General features: G+C 41.0%; 1 protein-coding gene across 1 annotated transcript; it reads right to left on the reverse strand.

The window, feature by feature from the left end:
• Positions 1–10,738: 10,738 nt before the first annotated feature.
• On the reverse strand, positions 10,739–17,712 carry SERPINB3 (serpin family B member 3). Its single transcript, XM_079718053.1, has 7 exons — positions 17,533–17,712; positions 16,835–16,894; positions 15,302–15,430; positions 14,869–14,986; positions 13,615–13,757; positions 13,159–13,314; positions 10,739–11,579 (listed from the first exon to the last, which is right to left on the reverse strand). The coding sequence occupies exons 1-7, from the start codon at positions 17,695–17,697 to the stop codon at positions 11,169–11,171; spliced, it is 1,182 nt and encodes a 393-aa protein (XP_079574179.1). The 5' UTR covers positions 17,698–17,712; the 3' UTR covers positions 10,739–11,168.
• Between the last annotated feature and the right edge of the window lie 348 nt (positions 17,713–18,060).

Below are 18,060 nucleotides of genomic sequence, written 5' to 3' on the forward strand. Positions count from 1 at the left end.
AGTCCCTAATCAAAGCATATAAGGAAGAGACCTCCCCACAAACTTCAGCTTTTGGTGATTTTGGCTAATTGTAATTACTGAAAACAAAACTTGCTGACAGGAAGACATTTAAATTAATCCCTGAAAAAGAAAGGGGGAACTGAACAAGTTTAAGAACAAGAGGTGCTCAAATGTGTACAAGATTTAATTTTGAAATTCTGTAACTGCACTTGTGGAAAGTATCTTTTGATAGAACTTGTTTTTTTAAAAATTGGATACATTTATATTTCTTATCAAATAGAATAAAATGGAGGCTGTCAACTTTGCATAATATAAATCTGATGAAACATTCAAGAGACTCATAAACTGAGATAACTTATTTGACACATTTTGGCTTGTAGAATAAATGTTCTCTGAATAGAGGCACAGAGACTGTCCCTGTGACAATACTGGAGCTGGATTATTTAAACATTGCAATAAAGTCTGAATTCAGACTATTCCTCATGTAGCAGAATTTGCTCTGAGCTTAACAGGTACTTCAGCACCTAGAGAGAGACTATTTTCTCAAGAATTTAAATTTTATTAATCATCAAATGCAACTTTGAAGATAATTTCTGGCAATTTTATGAAAGAGTTAAAAGTACATCATACTGAAAAATTACAATCTTCAGAGAAATACTAGTGACCGATTTAGAGACCAATATAATTAAGACAATGCTTAAACTACATGACAATAATGATTCTGCTTATGTTTATATTATTTTTTTAACGCTCAGATAATCGATTCTAGGAAGTTTTTTCTTTCTCCTATTTTGCTTGTGTGCACAGACACATGTTGTTTTAAAATAACATTTTATTTTTGAAAACAGTTTTTGTACAGAAATCTTGCAAAGCCCACCAATAAAATAAAATGTTTGTCAAGTAAAGATTTCATATATGTATATGTATATGTATGTCTGTATTTTAATTAGTTTTGGTGTCCTTTTCACTTTAAACAGTGTCTGGTTTGGAAGATTAACTATATGGTCACGCTTTCTATAAAAGACAGTATAAAAAAAATTGTCTGCTCTGAAAGTGTCAACAAAGACAGAAAAGATAAGGGAAATCCATGTAATGTGATGGAATAGTCAAAATACTGTCAAGAAGAAGCTTTGTAATGCCCATTTCTTCATCTCCGCGTTGGCCTTGGGTGAGGTGTTTTTCATTTTTGCTGAGTGAGGCTGTTTTTGATTGTTATCTCAAAACTGGACCTATGGAAAGGGTTTATTTCCATGTCTGGATTGATGCCAAGGCTGAGGTAAAGGAACAGCCCTATGAAGTAGAGTTGAGGATAGGAATTCACTGGAGGAAGATTCTGGAACCGGAGGTGTCTGAGAATTCATATAGCCTTGGGAAGGCATTGGACATTTCTCAGGGCAGGGAACCCGGATTTGATCCAAAACTTGTGCAGGTCTTAAGGAGCTGAGAGACCCCAGGACTCCTTTGTCCTGGTTAGTCCGGGTCCGAGTGCTTTCTGTCATCTGCAAACCCTTTGGAGGCAGTTCAGTTTAAAGAGGGTACTGGCTTGGGATCTGACAAGCCACGTACTAGTCCTAGCTCTTTCACTGGAGAGCTGGCGTAAATTTTGGGGAAATCAAACTTAGCCCTTGTGGCCTATGTTTCCTCTGTACAATATTGTTTCTAAAGTTCCTTCCAACTCCAACAGACAAGAAAATCGGCCTTCTCTCGTCTGTTCTTCTTATCTTCCACTAGATGGCGCTGTTTGCCGCACTCTAACGGTGCCGCTCAGGATCTCAAACTTACCAGTTGTAGCTTTTAAGACACGTCCACTCAGGCAGTGCCTGAGACCTCCTGCCCCTGCTTTTCTGGGGACGTTCTTGAAGTGCTTGCTTCCCCTTGCCTCGAAGACACAGCACTCTGAAAGTTTCCCTCTGCCTGCCCCTTAAATGTTAAAAATCCTTAGAGTTTTATTCTGGGGCCCCATTTTTTCCCCCATTTTGTTTTTGATACAATTCCCTGGCTTCAGTTGCTAGGTCTCCCTGCTGGGTTCCAGCCGCATATCCAACTGCCCCGTGGACACCTACAGGTGACACAGACACAGCAAGTTAAGGGCCCACGCTGAATTCACCTTCTCTTTTCCTGTTCTCTTTCTTCGTATATGGCCACACCATCCACCCAGTGGTCCAAACTGGACTCATATCATTTTCCACAAGAGTCTCCCGCCTTCACCTCACACAACCAATCGCTAGCTACATTCTGATATGTCTCAAATTCACCTACTTCTCTGCTGCTACTATCCTGATCCAAACTCCATGTCTCTCCTCTGAATAATAGAAACAGACTCTTAAATCGCCTCCTGTTTTTCTTTTCCTCCATTCGTTCATATTGCAGTCATATATATATATATGGTGGTTTTTTTCCTGCCTCTGTCTCCCAGCTTATGCAAGGCATGCAAAGTCCAGCAGCAGCTGAAAGTTAAAACCATGGGATCAACCTTTTATTTCTAGCCAGATAAGTGAGAAAGTGGGGGGCTTGCATGTTGAGGAGTGAGGGGGTCATCCCCATTGGTCTTTTTCTCCCCAGTTACCACATCTCCCCTGCAACCTCAGTGATGGCAGAGGCCTTCACTGAGAAATGGCCTGTGTCTCTGGACAAAGGAACAGGTTAAGAGGCTCCTATTGTCTGAGGAGTGTGGGGGAATGCCCGTTATTTTCCTTTCTTTTCTCTTGCTATTTCACCTGAAAGGTCAACCTGGCCATAGGGAACTGCATGACAGCATGGAGGCTGAAACACTTTGAGGAACATGTAGGAGGGGCCCCTGAAGCCTGAGAATGTGGGTAGAAGCCCAAAGAGGAGAGAGCTAGAGGAGGAGACTATTTAGGTCTGTGTATGAGCCAACATAAGTCCTGGGATCCCCCTGAGCCTCATGCACAGACAGACCCAACGAGGCAGAGTAGAGGCTTGCAGAAGTGAACTACAGTATAAACTGCCACTCAATTCCCAGATTAACCCCCAAGTGGTACGTGCACCATGTGGACACAAACAGCACAGCAGTGTCCTGAAAACTGCACCAAGACTGGAACAACTCAGAAGACAAGGCACAATACCTGTTTGACCGTAGGTTCATGAATTGCTTAACAAAAACAACAGAAAAAGAAAAAGTAACAATCTCCAGAGGATTTTAATAGGAACCAGAGTCTTGAAACATAATAAGCAAACTTTCCAGGATACCACCCAAAATCACACAACAGAGGATACAAAGAACTAGGAAAATGTGACCAATTCTCAAGAGAAAAAGGCAATCAACGGACCCAGCCCCGAAATAACCCACATGGAGGAATTAGCAGACAAAGCATCCATTACAACCATGCTCAATGAGGTAAAGGTAAATCTTCTTGAAATTAATGGAAAGAAGTTCTTCACAGAGAAGTAAAAACTATGAAAAAGAAGCAAATGGAAAGTTTAGAACTTAACATGCAATATCCAAAAGCAAACATTCACTGGATGGGCTGAATAACAGAACAGAGAAAACAGAGGAAAGATTCAGAAAACTTATGGATCAATAGAAATGGCACAATCTGAAAAACAGAGGAAAAATGACTGAACAAAAATCAAGTCTCAGAGACATGTGAAACAATATTGCCCTCTCTTCCCTCTTCTTGATTTTCTCTTATTTCCTCCAGGGCCTCCTGCTCAACCCCAGTTGCTTTCACCTTTGGCGGCCTTTACATGAATTATGAGTCCCCACATTTTACCCGACTTTATGGAAAAAGGAATCTACAGAACTACCTTAGATTAATTAAGTAATTGTTGCTTACTACCATCTGCAAAAGAGAAGAGAAAAGATACTGATATACAGAACCATTTTTTATGCTGGAAATCTCATTTTAATTCTTTCTTTTTCTGCATTGGCCCAGCATGTTTCTCCTTTACAACATGAGCTGTGAACTTAAGCAACGGAAGAAGTTTCCAGGGATAACTAGCCATAAATTTATGGTACGTTTCCCTCTATATATGAACACATTGACATTCTGGATGTGAAATATGTAAATCAGACACTTCTGGATTTGTGTCAAGTGCAACTCTCCTCCTGGAAGCATTGTTTTCCTACCCCTCCCTAACTATCCCACACAATCCAGCCCTCCCAGAGTGCTTGGTGAAGCTTTTTCATACTGTTAACTCTATCGTATTGATATTTTCTGTTCAAATGAGTCTCCACCACTAACTAGAGTCATCTTTGCACTCTCAGCATGTAGATCAATGTCTGGGAATACAAGTGCTCAAGAACCTGGTCAGTTCCTGGTCCCTGCACATCTTATATCCAATGTTTAAGTTACCAATTTATTGGAGGAGCAAGGAGACAGCACCCAATGGAAACTTAGTAGCTTTGACATATATACACTACCAAATGTAAAATAGTTGGCTGGTGGGAAGCAGCCGCATAGCACAGGGAGATCAGCTCGGTGCTTTGTGATGACCTAGAGGGGTGGGATAGGGAGGGTGGGAGGGAGACACAAGAGGGAGGGGATATGGGGACATGTGTATGCATATGGCTGATTCGCTTTGTGGTGCAAGAGAAACTAACACGGTATTGTGAAGCAATTATACTCCAATAAAGATCTATTTTAAAAAAAAGAATATAATTGCCCTAAAGAAAATGGAAGTGTTTAACTTCCATGTAATCTGTTAGGTATGAACCACAGGGCAATCAGCCCTGGGCCTGTTGATGATGACCAAAGATGAGTGGATCGGGGAATGGATATACCCAGACCTGTGCAGTCAATGTTTTTGGAGGATAACACATCAGTGGGCAACATAACGTGTAAAATTGAATTGATCAAATAGTGAAGGGAAAGAAAGTAAATGAACAACACCAGGCCCGGAGTCAGGAAGTTAGAGTTCCTATCCCAGCTCTGCCCTGACCTAACTGTGACCTCAGAGAAGGCAGTTAATGTCTTCGGAATTTTGGGTTTTTTATTGCTTAAATGAAGAGCATTGTATAAATGATCTCTAATATCACTTCTAACATTATATTTGGTGAGTACTTCTAATGAAATTATCCACTATCTAATTACATGGAAAATAATTAATCCAGGGAATTAAGGTCAACCACTTCAGCAATGAAAACAAATTTTGTTCATGTCCATTTCTAAATCCTTCTCTTATGTGGCAACTTTAGGGCCAGACAAACTGAATAAAAATCTGGGCTTTGGGAAGAGCTATAGGGCCTTGGGTAGTTTTGTTCATCTCGCTAACCTTCAGTTTCTTCATTTTAAAAAGTGGGTTTTATAAGAGTTTCTATTTTATTGAGTTGTTTGAGGATAAACAGACTCCGTGCTTATTAAAGGATCTGGAACATGGTATGCCTCCAGCTGACATTTGCTGCTCTCTTCTTCGTCTTTGACATCAGCACGACCACCATCCCCACCACCATCATCATCATCATCAACAGCAGCATCCTCTAACTTTGCTTAGAAACCAAATCATAGCAACCATATTAGAATCTGAGCTGTCACTGATCAGTTCTAAAACATTAGTGAATTTCAGGTAGAGAGGCATTCCTCTCTCTGCTTGATTTGTATCTCCAGGTCACTATTTGCAAGTGAGTGATCCAGGACAACAATGTGTGTATTAAACCCATGGAGGGTGTTCAAAAGTTCTGGATCATGAAGCTTACATGGATAAATCCCTTGGGTTTTGAAAATATTCACGTGATCCATTATTTGTGACGCATCTCCAGCAGTTTTTATCTCATTGCCATACCCAAAGCCTGTCCCTGCAGGAGGTGTTGGTAGAATAACCAGTTCTAAAACTGACATATGCCCAAGCTGCCTTTCTATGCCCCTATCTGGGAGTCAGCAGAAGGCCCCAGGACCTCTGAGCACTTATTTAACCGCCGCTTCTTCATCTATATGATAGGAATACTGGCATATAATTAAATGTAGTTAAATGTATACGTATAAATTGAGGATCAGCCAAAAGTTGGTAAGAAGGGGGTTGTTCTTAAAAACATATATATATATATTTTTAATAAATTTATTTATTTTATTTATTTATCTTTGGCTGTGTTGGGTCTTCGTTGCTGGGTGCGGGCTTTCTCCAGTTGCGGCGAACAGGGGCTGCTCTCCGTTGCGGTGCACGGGCTTCTAATTGCGGTGGCTTCTCTTGCTGCAGAGCACGGGCTCTAGGCACACGGGCTTCAGTAGTTGTGGCTCGCGGGCTCTAGAGCGCAGGCTCAGTAGTTGTGGCGCACAGGTTTAGTTGTCCCGTGGCATGTGGGATCTTCCCGGACCAGGGCTCGAACCCGTGTCTCCTGCATTAGCAGGCGGATTCTTAACCACTGCGCCACCAAGGAAGCCCTTAAAAACATATTTAATTAAGAACTGTTTTTCACTCCAATACTTCTAGAGTCAACAATAACCATGTGTGTTTTGTATAATTCTCTTCTTCTCCCTCCTTCCCTGTCTACTTTATGAGGCAGAATTTATATAAAACAGAAGTGGCACGTTGGGAGTGTACACATCAGTGACTTTTCACAAATGTAAACAACCACATAGCCACCACTCAATCAGATTATAGAGCGTTCATCTCAACTAGAAATTTCCCTTGGACTCTTTTGCAATCAATTTCCTCCCTGATTCCAGCCCTGGGAAAGCACTAATCAGCTCTCTGTCAGGTTGGACTCCATACATGTAGAATTATACAATGGGGACTCTTTCTGTTCAGCTTTTCTCCCACAGCACAGTGTTGAGAAGTTTCATCTGTGGCTCTGCAAGAATCAGTATTTTCTTCCTTTTTATGGCTGAGTCCTATTTCATTGTTTATCCATTTACTTGCTGATGCCAATTTGAGTTTTTTCCAGTTTGGGGCCATTATTAATAAAGCTGCTTTGAACATTTGTACACAAGTACTTTTGTAAACACTTGCTTCCAGCTCTCTTGGGTGGGTATCAAGGAGTGGCACTGCTGTATCATATGTTGAGTAAACGTTTAATTTTTATAAGAAATTACCAAACTGATTTCAGAAGTGGTTACACCTTCTTGTATTCCCACCAGCAGTGTATGAGCGTTTTCATTGCTTCACATTCTCTCCAAAATTTGACACGGCCAGTTCTTTACTTTAATAGATGTGAAATGGTACCCTGTGGGGAGGAACTTTGATAGCAGGTAAACATCCATTCAGTATAAAACTTTTAATTTAGTCATCTATTTATTTTGTATCAATATGGCCTCATTGTATTGTTTAATTCAATGCATTATAATCTATTACTTTAAAAATAAAGATACAGGTGTTGAATTTCCCTTCAATTTCTCTTACATGTGGCCCCTAGGCAAGGCAGTAGGTTCTCTGCCTTCTAGTTGGCCTAGAATATAGGCAAAGCTTTTCAGATCTCATAGATAGATGTCTACCATGCCCTCTACCTGATATGATTCAAATGCCTATGAGCCTTTTTCTTACTTGTTTGCATTTATAAAGTTCCTTTGGAAAACCCAACTAAAATTACAAGTAGTTGAAAGGTGTGGTCTTAAGGCATTCTAACCAACAATTCTTCAAACGCCCCCCCCAAAAAAAATCCAAACAGCTCTATACCAGCTTCAAGTTCATTGAATCATTAGAAATTAATTCAGACACGTGGTGGCACTCTGATCTTATTTATTACCTACAATTTTCCATTTTAAAGTACAGGAAAAATCCCAGGTCCTGGGCCAAATTTTGATCCTCTCATATTTCTCAGAAACTCATTCCCATCATTTCTTTGCTTCAACCTCATTAAGTACCCCAATGTTTCTCTGTTCATCAAGGCAATGCCCCCCTGCCTTGCCTTCCCTTCCCACCCGTTCACTGCATCGCTTACTCACGTGACCCACTCTCTGGCCAGTCTGTCAATTCCCTTGACCACATCTCACACTTAATGGTGAAACATCTACTTCCTCTGCTGTGTTCCTGGGCTGCTGAGTTTGGCTGAGGAAAATTTTAACTTTGTTCACATCCTCCAAAACTCATGGTTTATGAAATCAGCTGGGATTAAGTACTGACTGGGAAGGGTTTGGAATGAGTACAGTCCCCTAAGAAAAGCTATGTTTAGAAAATAAAAATTGTCCATACCTGACCTCTATATATTGATGTTCTTCAAGGTCAGTTCTAGGCCCTCCTTTCTTATCACTTTACACCCTCTCCCTAGGGTCTCATTCCTGCCTTTAGCTACCCATTTAAAAAAAAACAAAACAAAATTTTAGGGTTACTGAATAAATATAGTAACCTTTTGTTTTCTTTTTTTTGTGGCTGCGTGGCATGCAGGGTCTTATTTCCCTGACCAGGGATCAAACCCATTTCCCCTGCAGTGGAAGCAGAGTCCTAACCACTGGACCACCAAGGAAGTCCCCCTGGGACTGGGAAATTTTCTGTTGAGCATGTAGGGGAGAACAAATTATTTTACAATTTTTTTTTAAGCAACAAAAGTCTCAGGAAGAGCTTTCACATCCTCCCCCGTAACTGCCAAAAGCATTTAGATAGGGGGCCAATCCCAGGAAGAGAGCTATAGTCAGAGACAAGTACAATGAATATGAGTCTGGTACGGCAGACAGGGGTGGGAGGTGAGGGAGGCAAGGCCCTTTTGATCAAAGCCTTCTCTGTGTCCCATTGTCTGTGCATAGCGTGGCAAACTTTTGTTTACCAAACATTTGTTTTTCCCCATCTTCCTGTAAATCTTTCCCTCCCCTTTGAAGTCCCAGCCCCCTACATGCTTTTCCTTCTCTCAGATGCCACATAAGCCTCAAATGACTAATTTGTCCTCGAGTCTCATTTTTCCTATGGGGTCCCCATATGTATGTAATTATATTGGATTTTCTCCTGCTAAGCTGTCTCTGTCAATTTAATTCTTAGAACAGCCAGAAGAACATAGAGGGTAGAGGAAACTTTTTTCCTTCCCCAACAAGCATAACAAATTTCAAGCTCCAGATCGTATCCTGCAGATGAGCTCAAGACTCATGGATTCAAGTGCTTACTAGACAACTCCATCTGGATGTCTCAAAAGGAATTTTACAAAGTGCAAACTGAAGCCGAGGATCATCTCTTCTCTCCAAAATGAAATCTTCTTCCATCCAACCAGTTGGTTAGGCCAGAAACTTCATCATAGGTCTTGGGTTCTATCTCTCGTTTCTGCCATATATAATGTGTTACCAAAATTATATGAATTTTAGTTCCTAAACAATTATCACACATAACTATCTGTGAGGGAGGAAGGAACTTTTTTCCACCATACACGGGAGAGACCCAGGAAGACTGAGAAACTTGCCAAAATGGCCCCAAACCTCACCTTAAATACCATCTTCAGAGAAGACAAAAGAGGATGTTGGGTGTAGTGGTTTGGGACTTCAAAAATGCAACTGACATGGAGTTGGAAAAGCAAATGTTTGGTAACATGTTTGCTGGGCCAGGCGGAGACTATGGGGCACAGAGGGGACTGATCTCCAGGCCCTGCCGAGCTTCCCAACCACTTCTCGCCCACATTCTCTGCAGGTATCTCTGGTGATAGCTCTCCTGTGGGAACAGGCCCTTAATCTAAACTCTTTAGGCAGCTAAGTGGGAGATAAAAAGAAAGACTTCCTGGGTCTTCCTGGGTCCTCTGTTTCTTAAAAATTATTAGCCTAAATTAATCCTCACGCCAAAAAGACACATTTTGGAGTGGCAAATTTTACTCCCCAAGTATTTATCTCAGTTCCACTCTTGACATTCTAATGGTTTACTAGTAATTTCACTATATCCATGCTGTTCTTTCCTCTCATCCATTTACAACATGATAACCAGATATATATTTTAAAGTGGCAGATATGATCTCTATCCCCCCTTTGGAAAACAAACAAAACCTGAAATGAAGCAGGACCCTATGGTCCTTCCCCGCCATGTCCTCAGCCTGCTTTTTGTCTGTGGAAATAACTTTAGCCAAAGAATAACTTTAATCAGAGAAGTGAGAAAATGCAGAAACAAAGGAAAACAAAGGAGACCAAATGATAGTAATTTAGTCATGAAGCAAAGTCAAGGACTTTTATTTCCTTCTCAAGGGCTGTAGATAATATTCTGAGCTGTATCCTGTGAGCTGTATTGTAGATACTGAAACCCACACCGGGTGGAAGAAGTTAACTACATGGTGACCGGACTGTAGCCATGACATAAGCTGCCACAATTCTGAGAACTGGCCTCAAGGAAATGGGAAAAACCCAACCCTGGAACTGAAGACTAACTGTACTTAAAACAATCAAGATGACACAGGTCAGACCACCACATGACCAATTTCACGATGACTGTCAGAGCTGACTGTCATCAGAGCTGTTTCTGCATGTAGCCCCTTCCCTCTGTGTATAAAAGCTCTTGCCCCCTGATTGTCAGGGCGGGAGTTGGCCTTTGGACAGGGGTCTGCCCTCCCCCGCTGGTTGCCAGCATCCAAAATAAAGCAAACTTTCCTTTCCACCAACCTGGCCTCTTTATTGGATTTTGAGCAGTGAGCAGCCGGACCCCACTTTCGTTACAAACCTACAATGTCTTTTCATTTATTTAGAGATAAAATACAAAGTTCCTAACATGGACTCAAAGCCTTTCATGTTCTGGTACCAGTCCACCTCTTCAGCCTCATCATGCTCTACACTTTTTTTGAATTTTTCTTTTTATAAATTATTATATTTACGAATTATCTCTCCTATGTGTGGCAGGCCACTTGCACTTTGTTGAAAAGAAAGAAAGCAAAAAAAGGAAAAGCAACAGGTAGTATGAATAAGTACTGTATTATTGATAATGTATTTTATAAGAGGAAAAATTTTTGGCATGTAAGCATTCCACAGATCACTTAAATTCAAACAAATGTGGGTGTCTAGGTGAGTAGGTTTGAATAGTAGATACGATGTTTGAAACAGCAGCTACGTTATTTCAAATTCAGATGAAGATAGAGTGTTGAAATATCCTTTTATCATATCTTGAACATTTTGTCCACATGGGAGTTACCATGGGGAGATACAGTAGGTTTACATGGGTTTGTAGAAAAAGAGAGGCAAACAGACATGGTATTTCAACCAACACATTCTTAGTGATGACTATGAGTTTGGAAAGGAAAATGAATCAAAGACAACCTGTTACTTCCAGCAATCAAGGTTCAGGAACAGCTCTGTGAATGTCCCCCAAGTGTAGCTGCTGGCTAATCACATCTCAGGGGAAGAGACTCTGCCATAGAAGAGGAGGCTGTTGGTCTTGTTGTGCTTGATGAAGAACAGGAAAGGGTGGTCACAACGGAAACTGTCTGTAGTTGGTCTTGCTGTCAAACGACCTTCTAATCCAGTCTCAGCTGCAGCCTCCGTGCCCTCCTCATTCACCTCCACGAAGGACTTGTGGAGGACTTTTGACAACACCGGACCTTGTACCCCGGTCATGCCTGAGAAGTCGGCTTTCCCTGGACTGAAGGCGTCCACCATCCCCAGGGCTATCAGCGTGGGACTGAGGAAATAGCTCTCCTCCACTTTGAACCGAGGTAGGTATAAATCCACTTGTATCTCCCTCATATTCTGTGGGCTCGTCCACTCTATTAACTTCTCAGCAGTGAGTTGATCTTCAAGCTATAACAATGGAAAAAGGAACAACTGGTAAGATCGTCAGTGGATACGGAGCCCCCCTTAACATTGGATTGAAACGTGGAAATCCTTTAACAGTAAACATAAATACAGGAGATTCAGTTGATATGGTTTTATCTGAGGAGGTAAAAATAACAGAGTCCTGAATATATATTATATAATCAAATAAATGTTTTTATATTTTCATGACTTTGCTATTTTTATATATATATGTACACATTAATAATATATGCATATGTATAAATATCTATACAAATGTATATATATATGCACACATATATGCAACAGAATGGTTAAATAAAATTATTTGTAGAAGATGAGCGATCCACTTCTTAGGCTCATTCTCTATTCCGTGCTTCACTTTCAAATACCTCTTGTCAATGTTCTTTTGTCCATAAATTTTTACATAGTGCATTTACAGCGTATAGCCTACTTTTATTCCTTTTTCTTGCTTCATTTATTTGTAAACTTTTCCTGTATAGATATATGTTTCTCTAATCAAGTTTACATTGTTACATGATACTACCATTAAATTGATATTCAGTATATATATCTTTACTTAATATCTTTTAAGCATTCTCTGCATGTCAGTCCCTAACCTAAGGTAATACAAACATGCACCATTTTTCCTCATTAAAATTTTTTCATTATTTTGAGCCACTTCTGTCCAAAAGCTTTTCCCTTGTTTAGACTTGTTGTTATAGGATAAAATCCTAGGACTGAGATTCCCAATGTCATTGATAATGGGGAATTTAGACCTGAAGCAGAAATATTCTGATGACTCTTCTTAAGTTTACTTATTGCCATATTGCTTTCCCTAAGGATCTCCAGTTTCCAGTGTTACAAGATATGTATTTTGAGTGTGGCAAGTGTACTGCTGCTTCTGCATCGACTATTATAGTAATTGCTTATGGCCTTTTATGGAATGTCCTTTTATGCCAGATATTGTTATTGATATTTTTACATATTAACTTTATTATAACAATGCTAACAGGAAAATTCTATAATCCTCCCATTTTTTGAAATCTTAGCAATGAGGCTCTGAATGAGCCTTTTGTCCATTTTGAGCACTTAGGGACCAAATACTTCAAAATTTAAAAGTGGGCATCAAGATAAATCTATTTGTCCACTGTCTACAAAAGCACTGGGAATTAGTGGGCAATATGTAACTGCTTTGTTTTTTTAATTTCCTTATTTTACTTGGGAGTGAACTTGCAAATATTTCTATGTGTCACCTATGTATGAGTGTTAACTTTCTTGTCTTCAGATGAGTGGACTGGAATATATCAGAGGTTCGTATGGTTGCAAAATAGTTATGTGTGTATCTAGGTATACATTTTTTGTGAACTGACATTCCATAGTTTCATCAGAATGTTAATGTGACCTGTGATGTACAGATGCGCTATTTGTAACATACTGTGATGCCTAAGGTATTGATTTTATTTTTTTGTTGCGTGCTTGAGCTCTGCCAGCCACTAGTACCAGTCTATGAGCAGCCCATACGAGCAGTGTCTCACTAGAAATTTAAGCAATAGTAGGCAGCATTGGAGGTACCAGCTTTTACCTTCTGCAGACCATCTACTTCATTGGGCAGCAGCACCATCATGCTTAGCTCTTGGCCTTTGTACGGTATTTCCAGGATCTTGACTTGCATGTCCTCCAGTGACGTGAAATTGAAATGATGGGTTTGTTTCATCATCTGCACAGATTTGCTTGTATCCTGCAATAAATTCATGTGGCAAAAAATGCTAAGTGAGCATAACTCAGAAAGAAAGATAATATTATTGTAACACCAAATACATCCTCCTTCTATGAGATGATCTCGGAAATCTGTGGATGAGAGACAAGAGTTTCTTCAAGGAATCCCAACTAAATAAAGTTAAAAAAAAAAAGACAAGAAAATAAACCTTGACGAATTCTATCTTCTACCCGCAGCAGCTATATATTAATCACTAGGTATTTAAATTTCACAGTGAATGTGTAGCTATGTTATGTTATATACATAATTTATAGACAATACCTTGTTCAGCCAAAATTTTTCCTCCCCAGTATTTTCTTTCTTAAATTCCTGGCACCACTGCCCTTTGAAATAGACTGCATTCACCAGAACCAGAATGGTCATGCTACCAAGAGAGTCTTCGGGAAAGAGATCCTTGATTTTTTCTGCAAAGAAAGAAAATCAAAGGTTTGTCATGAAAGGCGCAAGTGGTTTGTCTGGAAGATGCTTTGAAAGTTACAACTGATGATTAAATATTCACACAAATCACCACATTAGGGACTCTGTGCCCGATTGTTCACAAGGTGAAGCTTTCCTCATGGCACCAGCCTGATGGAGTCGCCCTCATGCAGACACCCCTTTTCTGACTGGCAACGTGTTTGGTCTCTGTGGTGACATCAGTCATCTCACACTGAATTCTGATGAACTGATTTCAGCTGATCTTTCCACGGGTCAGTTTTCTCCCTCCCTCCCTACCACCCTCCCTGTCCCCTCAATAACCCCCACCCTCCCGTTTCCTCCACCCTTCCTTCTATTCTTCTTTTCTTCTTCACTTTCTTCTTTGTTTTCTATTTTTTCAAACTTGAACTCACTACTCAGAGGAAATGGGCCTGAATGTTCTTTAGGACAAATGACATGAGCGCTAAAATCGAAAACATGTACTCAGACACCATTTCCTGAGGTGTCTTTGTCTTCATTTGCCACGTTGAGTTGCTGTAGGTTTGGCCTGTATTTAGGATGGGAGGTAGGATATGATTCATGGAATGGAGACATCATCCAGCCGCCTTCCGTGGTTGGGGAGGACGACTGTGACCATCCCTGCAGGATGCGGGGATGGGGAAGTGGTCAGGCAGCTCCTGCTGCAGGTGGCAAGACGGGTGGGTTGCAGGAGAGTGGCTCGTTTCCCAGTTGACAAAGGATAAGGGAACCCTTTTAATATTATCTCTTAGGGATTATAATCCAGACGTTAAGCCTCTAATTTAAAGATAAAATGCGAATCAACCTGAAGTTTGAGCAGAGAGTTGGGATCCGTAGAGATACTGTCATCCACAGACTCAGCTGAGTTTCCAGGTAGCTGGTCCTGGGATCCCTCCTGGGCTCCCCTTGTTTCTCTCCACACTGACGTGGACCATTCCACCCTCTGCAGTGCCCTCCTCCATCCTGTGCAATCTCATCTCACCCTGGCTCCTGGCACCCCATGCAGGGTCCAGCACAGCGTTCACACACAGCGGGGACTCTACAGTGATTTTTAAGGAGTGACTCTCTCTCATAACCTACCATTAGTTTGGCTTTCCACCCAGGAATTAATCATCTTCCGACTTTCTTCTGCAGCACTGACAAAATCAGCAGATTCCACACTGGCTAGGTAAAATTTCTCAATATTATCCATGTATGCCTATGACATGGGCAGGAAGAAAGGAGGGATTAAGAGTAATTTATCAGTAACTATGTAGGTATTCCCAGATTTAACTGTGTTCAGTGATGACCAAACAGAGTACCTGAAACAATCCTTACGCCCACTTCCCCGGTGGGTTGTCAGGCTCTGGGACACTCCAGTGGGGGGCGTTGCGGTCCAGGAGCTGAATGCCCCCTGGGGCAAATGCTCCCCATGTGGGTCAGCCAGGCTCCTCTGCCTCCCCCTCCCCCATTAGGAGATGGGATGAGAGGACCCAGGATGCAGACCAAAGGTGTGACAGGCCATGAAACTTACCTGAAGAAACAGAAGAGGCTTTGCTCCATAGAGCCTGTTGGCTACGTTCAGCTCATAGGCATCAGTGGGTTTCTTGAACTCAGTCAGAAGGTTTTGAAATTGATGATGAATATCTCCTGGCTTTTCAACCTTCAAACACCAGAAAGTGAGCTAATTGGATTCTCATTGTATGTAAATACTACACCCCCACAGGTCTGTGAGCTCTGTACCTAGAGTTTGGTATCCCCACGGATGACATTTGTTGCTATCCCCCCATATATGGTGTATTTTACCAGAAATACCCTTCATAATCCTTACCTTCAATCTTCCAGGTAATTCTTCCTTCCTGCTCTAACACACTCCAGTCTTTTCTCTTTTGAACTAGAGATACAGCACCATTCCACTATTGGATTGTGTTTTAATTGTCTCAAATGTTTAGGGACCAGCTAAAACTTAAACTCCTTGAGAGCTAGAACCATAGTGCATCTCTAACAGTCATCAACTGTATGAGAACATGAAATTTGTATATTGCCCTATGTTATGACATGAAGCCCTGTTTTACTCCTTGGAGGGATTACTTTCTAAGACCCCTTGATTGTGCTCTTTGGCTGTTCATTATGCCAGTCACTCTGAAGTAGGAGCAGTGTGTCTCTGGTACACTGCTAACAGCTGTACATCAGCATCTCTAAGTCTTTAGTTCAATTGACATGAAAACAAGAGAGTTCAGAGAACTAAGAAACTTCTCCAAGGAGACAGAGCCAATTTTTCAACTCACGCTTATCTCAACCAGAACCTTCCACTTGCTAACTAAGAGTTTAGGACTATTTAGGCTACCAACCATAATTCTCATTCAATCATTTTCCAAAATATAGTTGATCATATGTTTATTGCTCTTAATCTAATTTAGGGATTAATTAAAATTATATAATTTTAGCAACATATTGTGATTACTATAATTATTATTATTCTATATAATAATAATAATAATAATAATAATAATAATACATAAAGTTTATGGGGGTTTCTGTCATCCAGGCACTGTTGTCCTGTTTTACATGTAGTTGCATGTCTTGTAGCAGACTTTTTGTTGCTCCTAGTTAATTTGTATGAAGTCAAATTGTGGCTCAGAGCAGTTGTATTTTGCCACGTTCTCCATTCCTGAACAGAAGAGCACAATTTGAAGCTCCTGAGTTCCCTGGTGGCCTAGTAGTTAGGATTCCAGACTTTCATTGCCGTGGTCCGTGTTCAAGCCCTGGCCGGGGAAGGGAGATCCTGCCAGCTGCGTGGCATGGCAAAAAAAAACATTCTTCAGTTTGAAGCTCCTTTGGGTTTCAGAACCCCTGCTCTTAAGAACATGCTACTCTTCTTTCAAGAAAACAAATACATAAAATAAATAAGTACATAAGATGATATGAGAAACAACTCTGTCCAATCTATTTTGCTTAAGATGGCCCCTAAAAATTGGCTTTTCCCTGTTTATCTGAAATTCCCAGTTTAAACTCCGACCCTCTTGGATATGTGATGTCCTTCTAGATCCAATGCTCTGTGACTCACGGGATCTCTTGTAGCTCCTCCTCCTATTGTGTCCTCTGCGTTTTCATTTGAGTGCAGGACCTGGAGGAGACGGGGAGTGGGACAAGGAGACTTTAGAGATCTATGTACCCCAGAGTAAATAGAAAAGAAAGAAAAGAAGGAAGGAAGGGAGAAAGAAAGAAGGAAGGAAGGAAAGAAAGAATCCAAACAAACAAAACAAAATGCCAAATCAAAAAAAAAAAAAAAAAAAACCCAAAAAGAAAGAAAGAAAAAGAACAAAGAAATGTTCCGTGCAAGCATTTGCTCCCTGAAAAACACAACCTGCGTGTGAAAAACACAAAGCTGGTTGATCACCAGCCAGTTCAAAGAATCCTGATTCATTTTTCATTCATTGCTGAGGAAACATGTAAAGATGTCTCCCATGGATTTTAGTCAACGCACCACTTCTACCTGAACTCTACCATTTAAAGCCTCACCTGTGGTCACTGGGCAGTTATAGGGTTCATCCCAGTTCCCAAAGGAAGTCTAGACACAGGGAAGAGATGGGGCGGAGCGCTGGGGGAGAGCATATGCTCCCACAGCTCTGTGCCCACCCAGTCCTGGGGAGGCTTGCAGCTTCCTGTGCTACCCCTGGGGACAGCCAGATCGGTGATCATCTGCACAGAAGCCAACAGAGAAACCAGGACAAACTGGTAAATGTAAAGGAAGCTGCGACTCACCTTCAGGATTTCTGATGCGGTGTGTCCTTCGGCCCCCAAGGAAGTCATGGCTAAGGCTGACATGATACTCAAAGGGGAAAAGAAGATATTTTCCTTCTCTGATTGTCTGATCTGTTGGAACAGGTCGACTGCAAAGTGGATGATTGCTTCACCGAGTGAACTCATGGTGGCTTGGTGTAGTCTGGAACTCCTGGAGAAGCATCAAATTTATTTTATAATGAGTTTACTGAAGGGGAGGTTAGTCTGTAATAAAATTTTCATTAAAAATGCCTTATATGTGGGTTGTGGGATTCTGAAAACTATAGCTTCCTTCCTTTTGCTTTTAAAGCTTTTTTCAATGTACATGTATATACTTCATAATTAGAAGACTATCGAAATAGTATTTAAAGAAAACTTTTGTGGGGACTTCCCTGGCAATGTGGTTAAGACTCTGCACTTCCATGCAGGATGGCGCAGGTTCGATCCCTGGTCAAGGAACTAAGATCCCACATGCCGTGTGGTGTGGCAAAAAAAAAAAAAAAAAAGGAA

Source organism: Hyperoodon ampullatus (genome assembly GCF_949752795.1).
Source record: "Hyperoodon ampullatus genome assembly, chromosome: 13".
Taxonomy (NCBI): Eukaryota; Metazoa; Chordata; class Mammalia; order Artiodactyla; family Ziphiidae; genus Hyperoodon; species Hyperoodon ampullatus.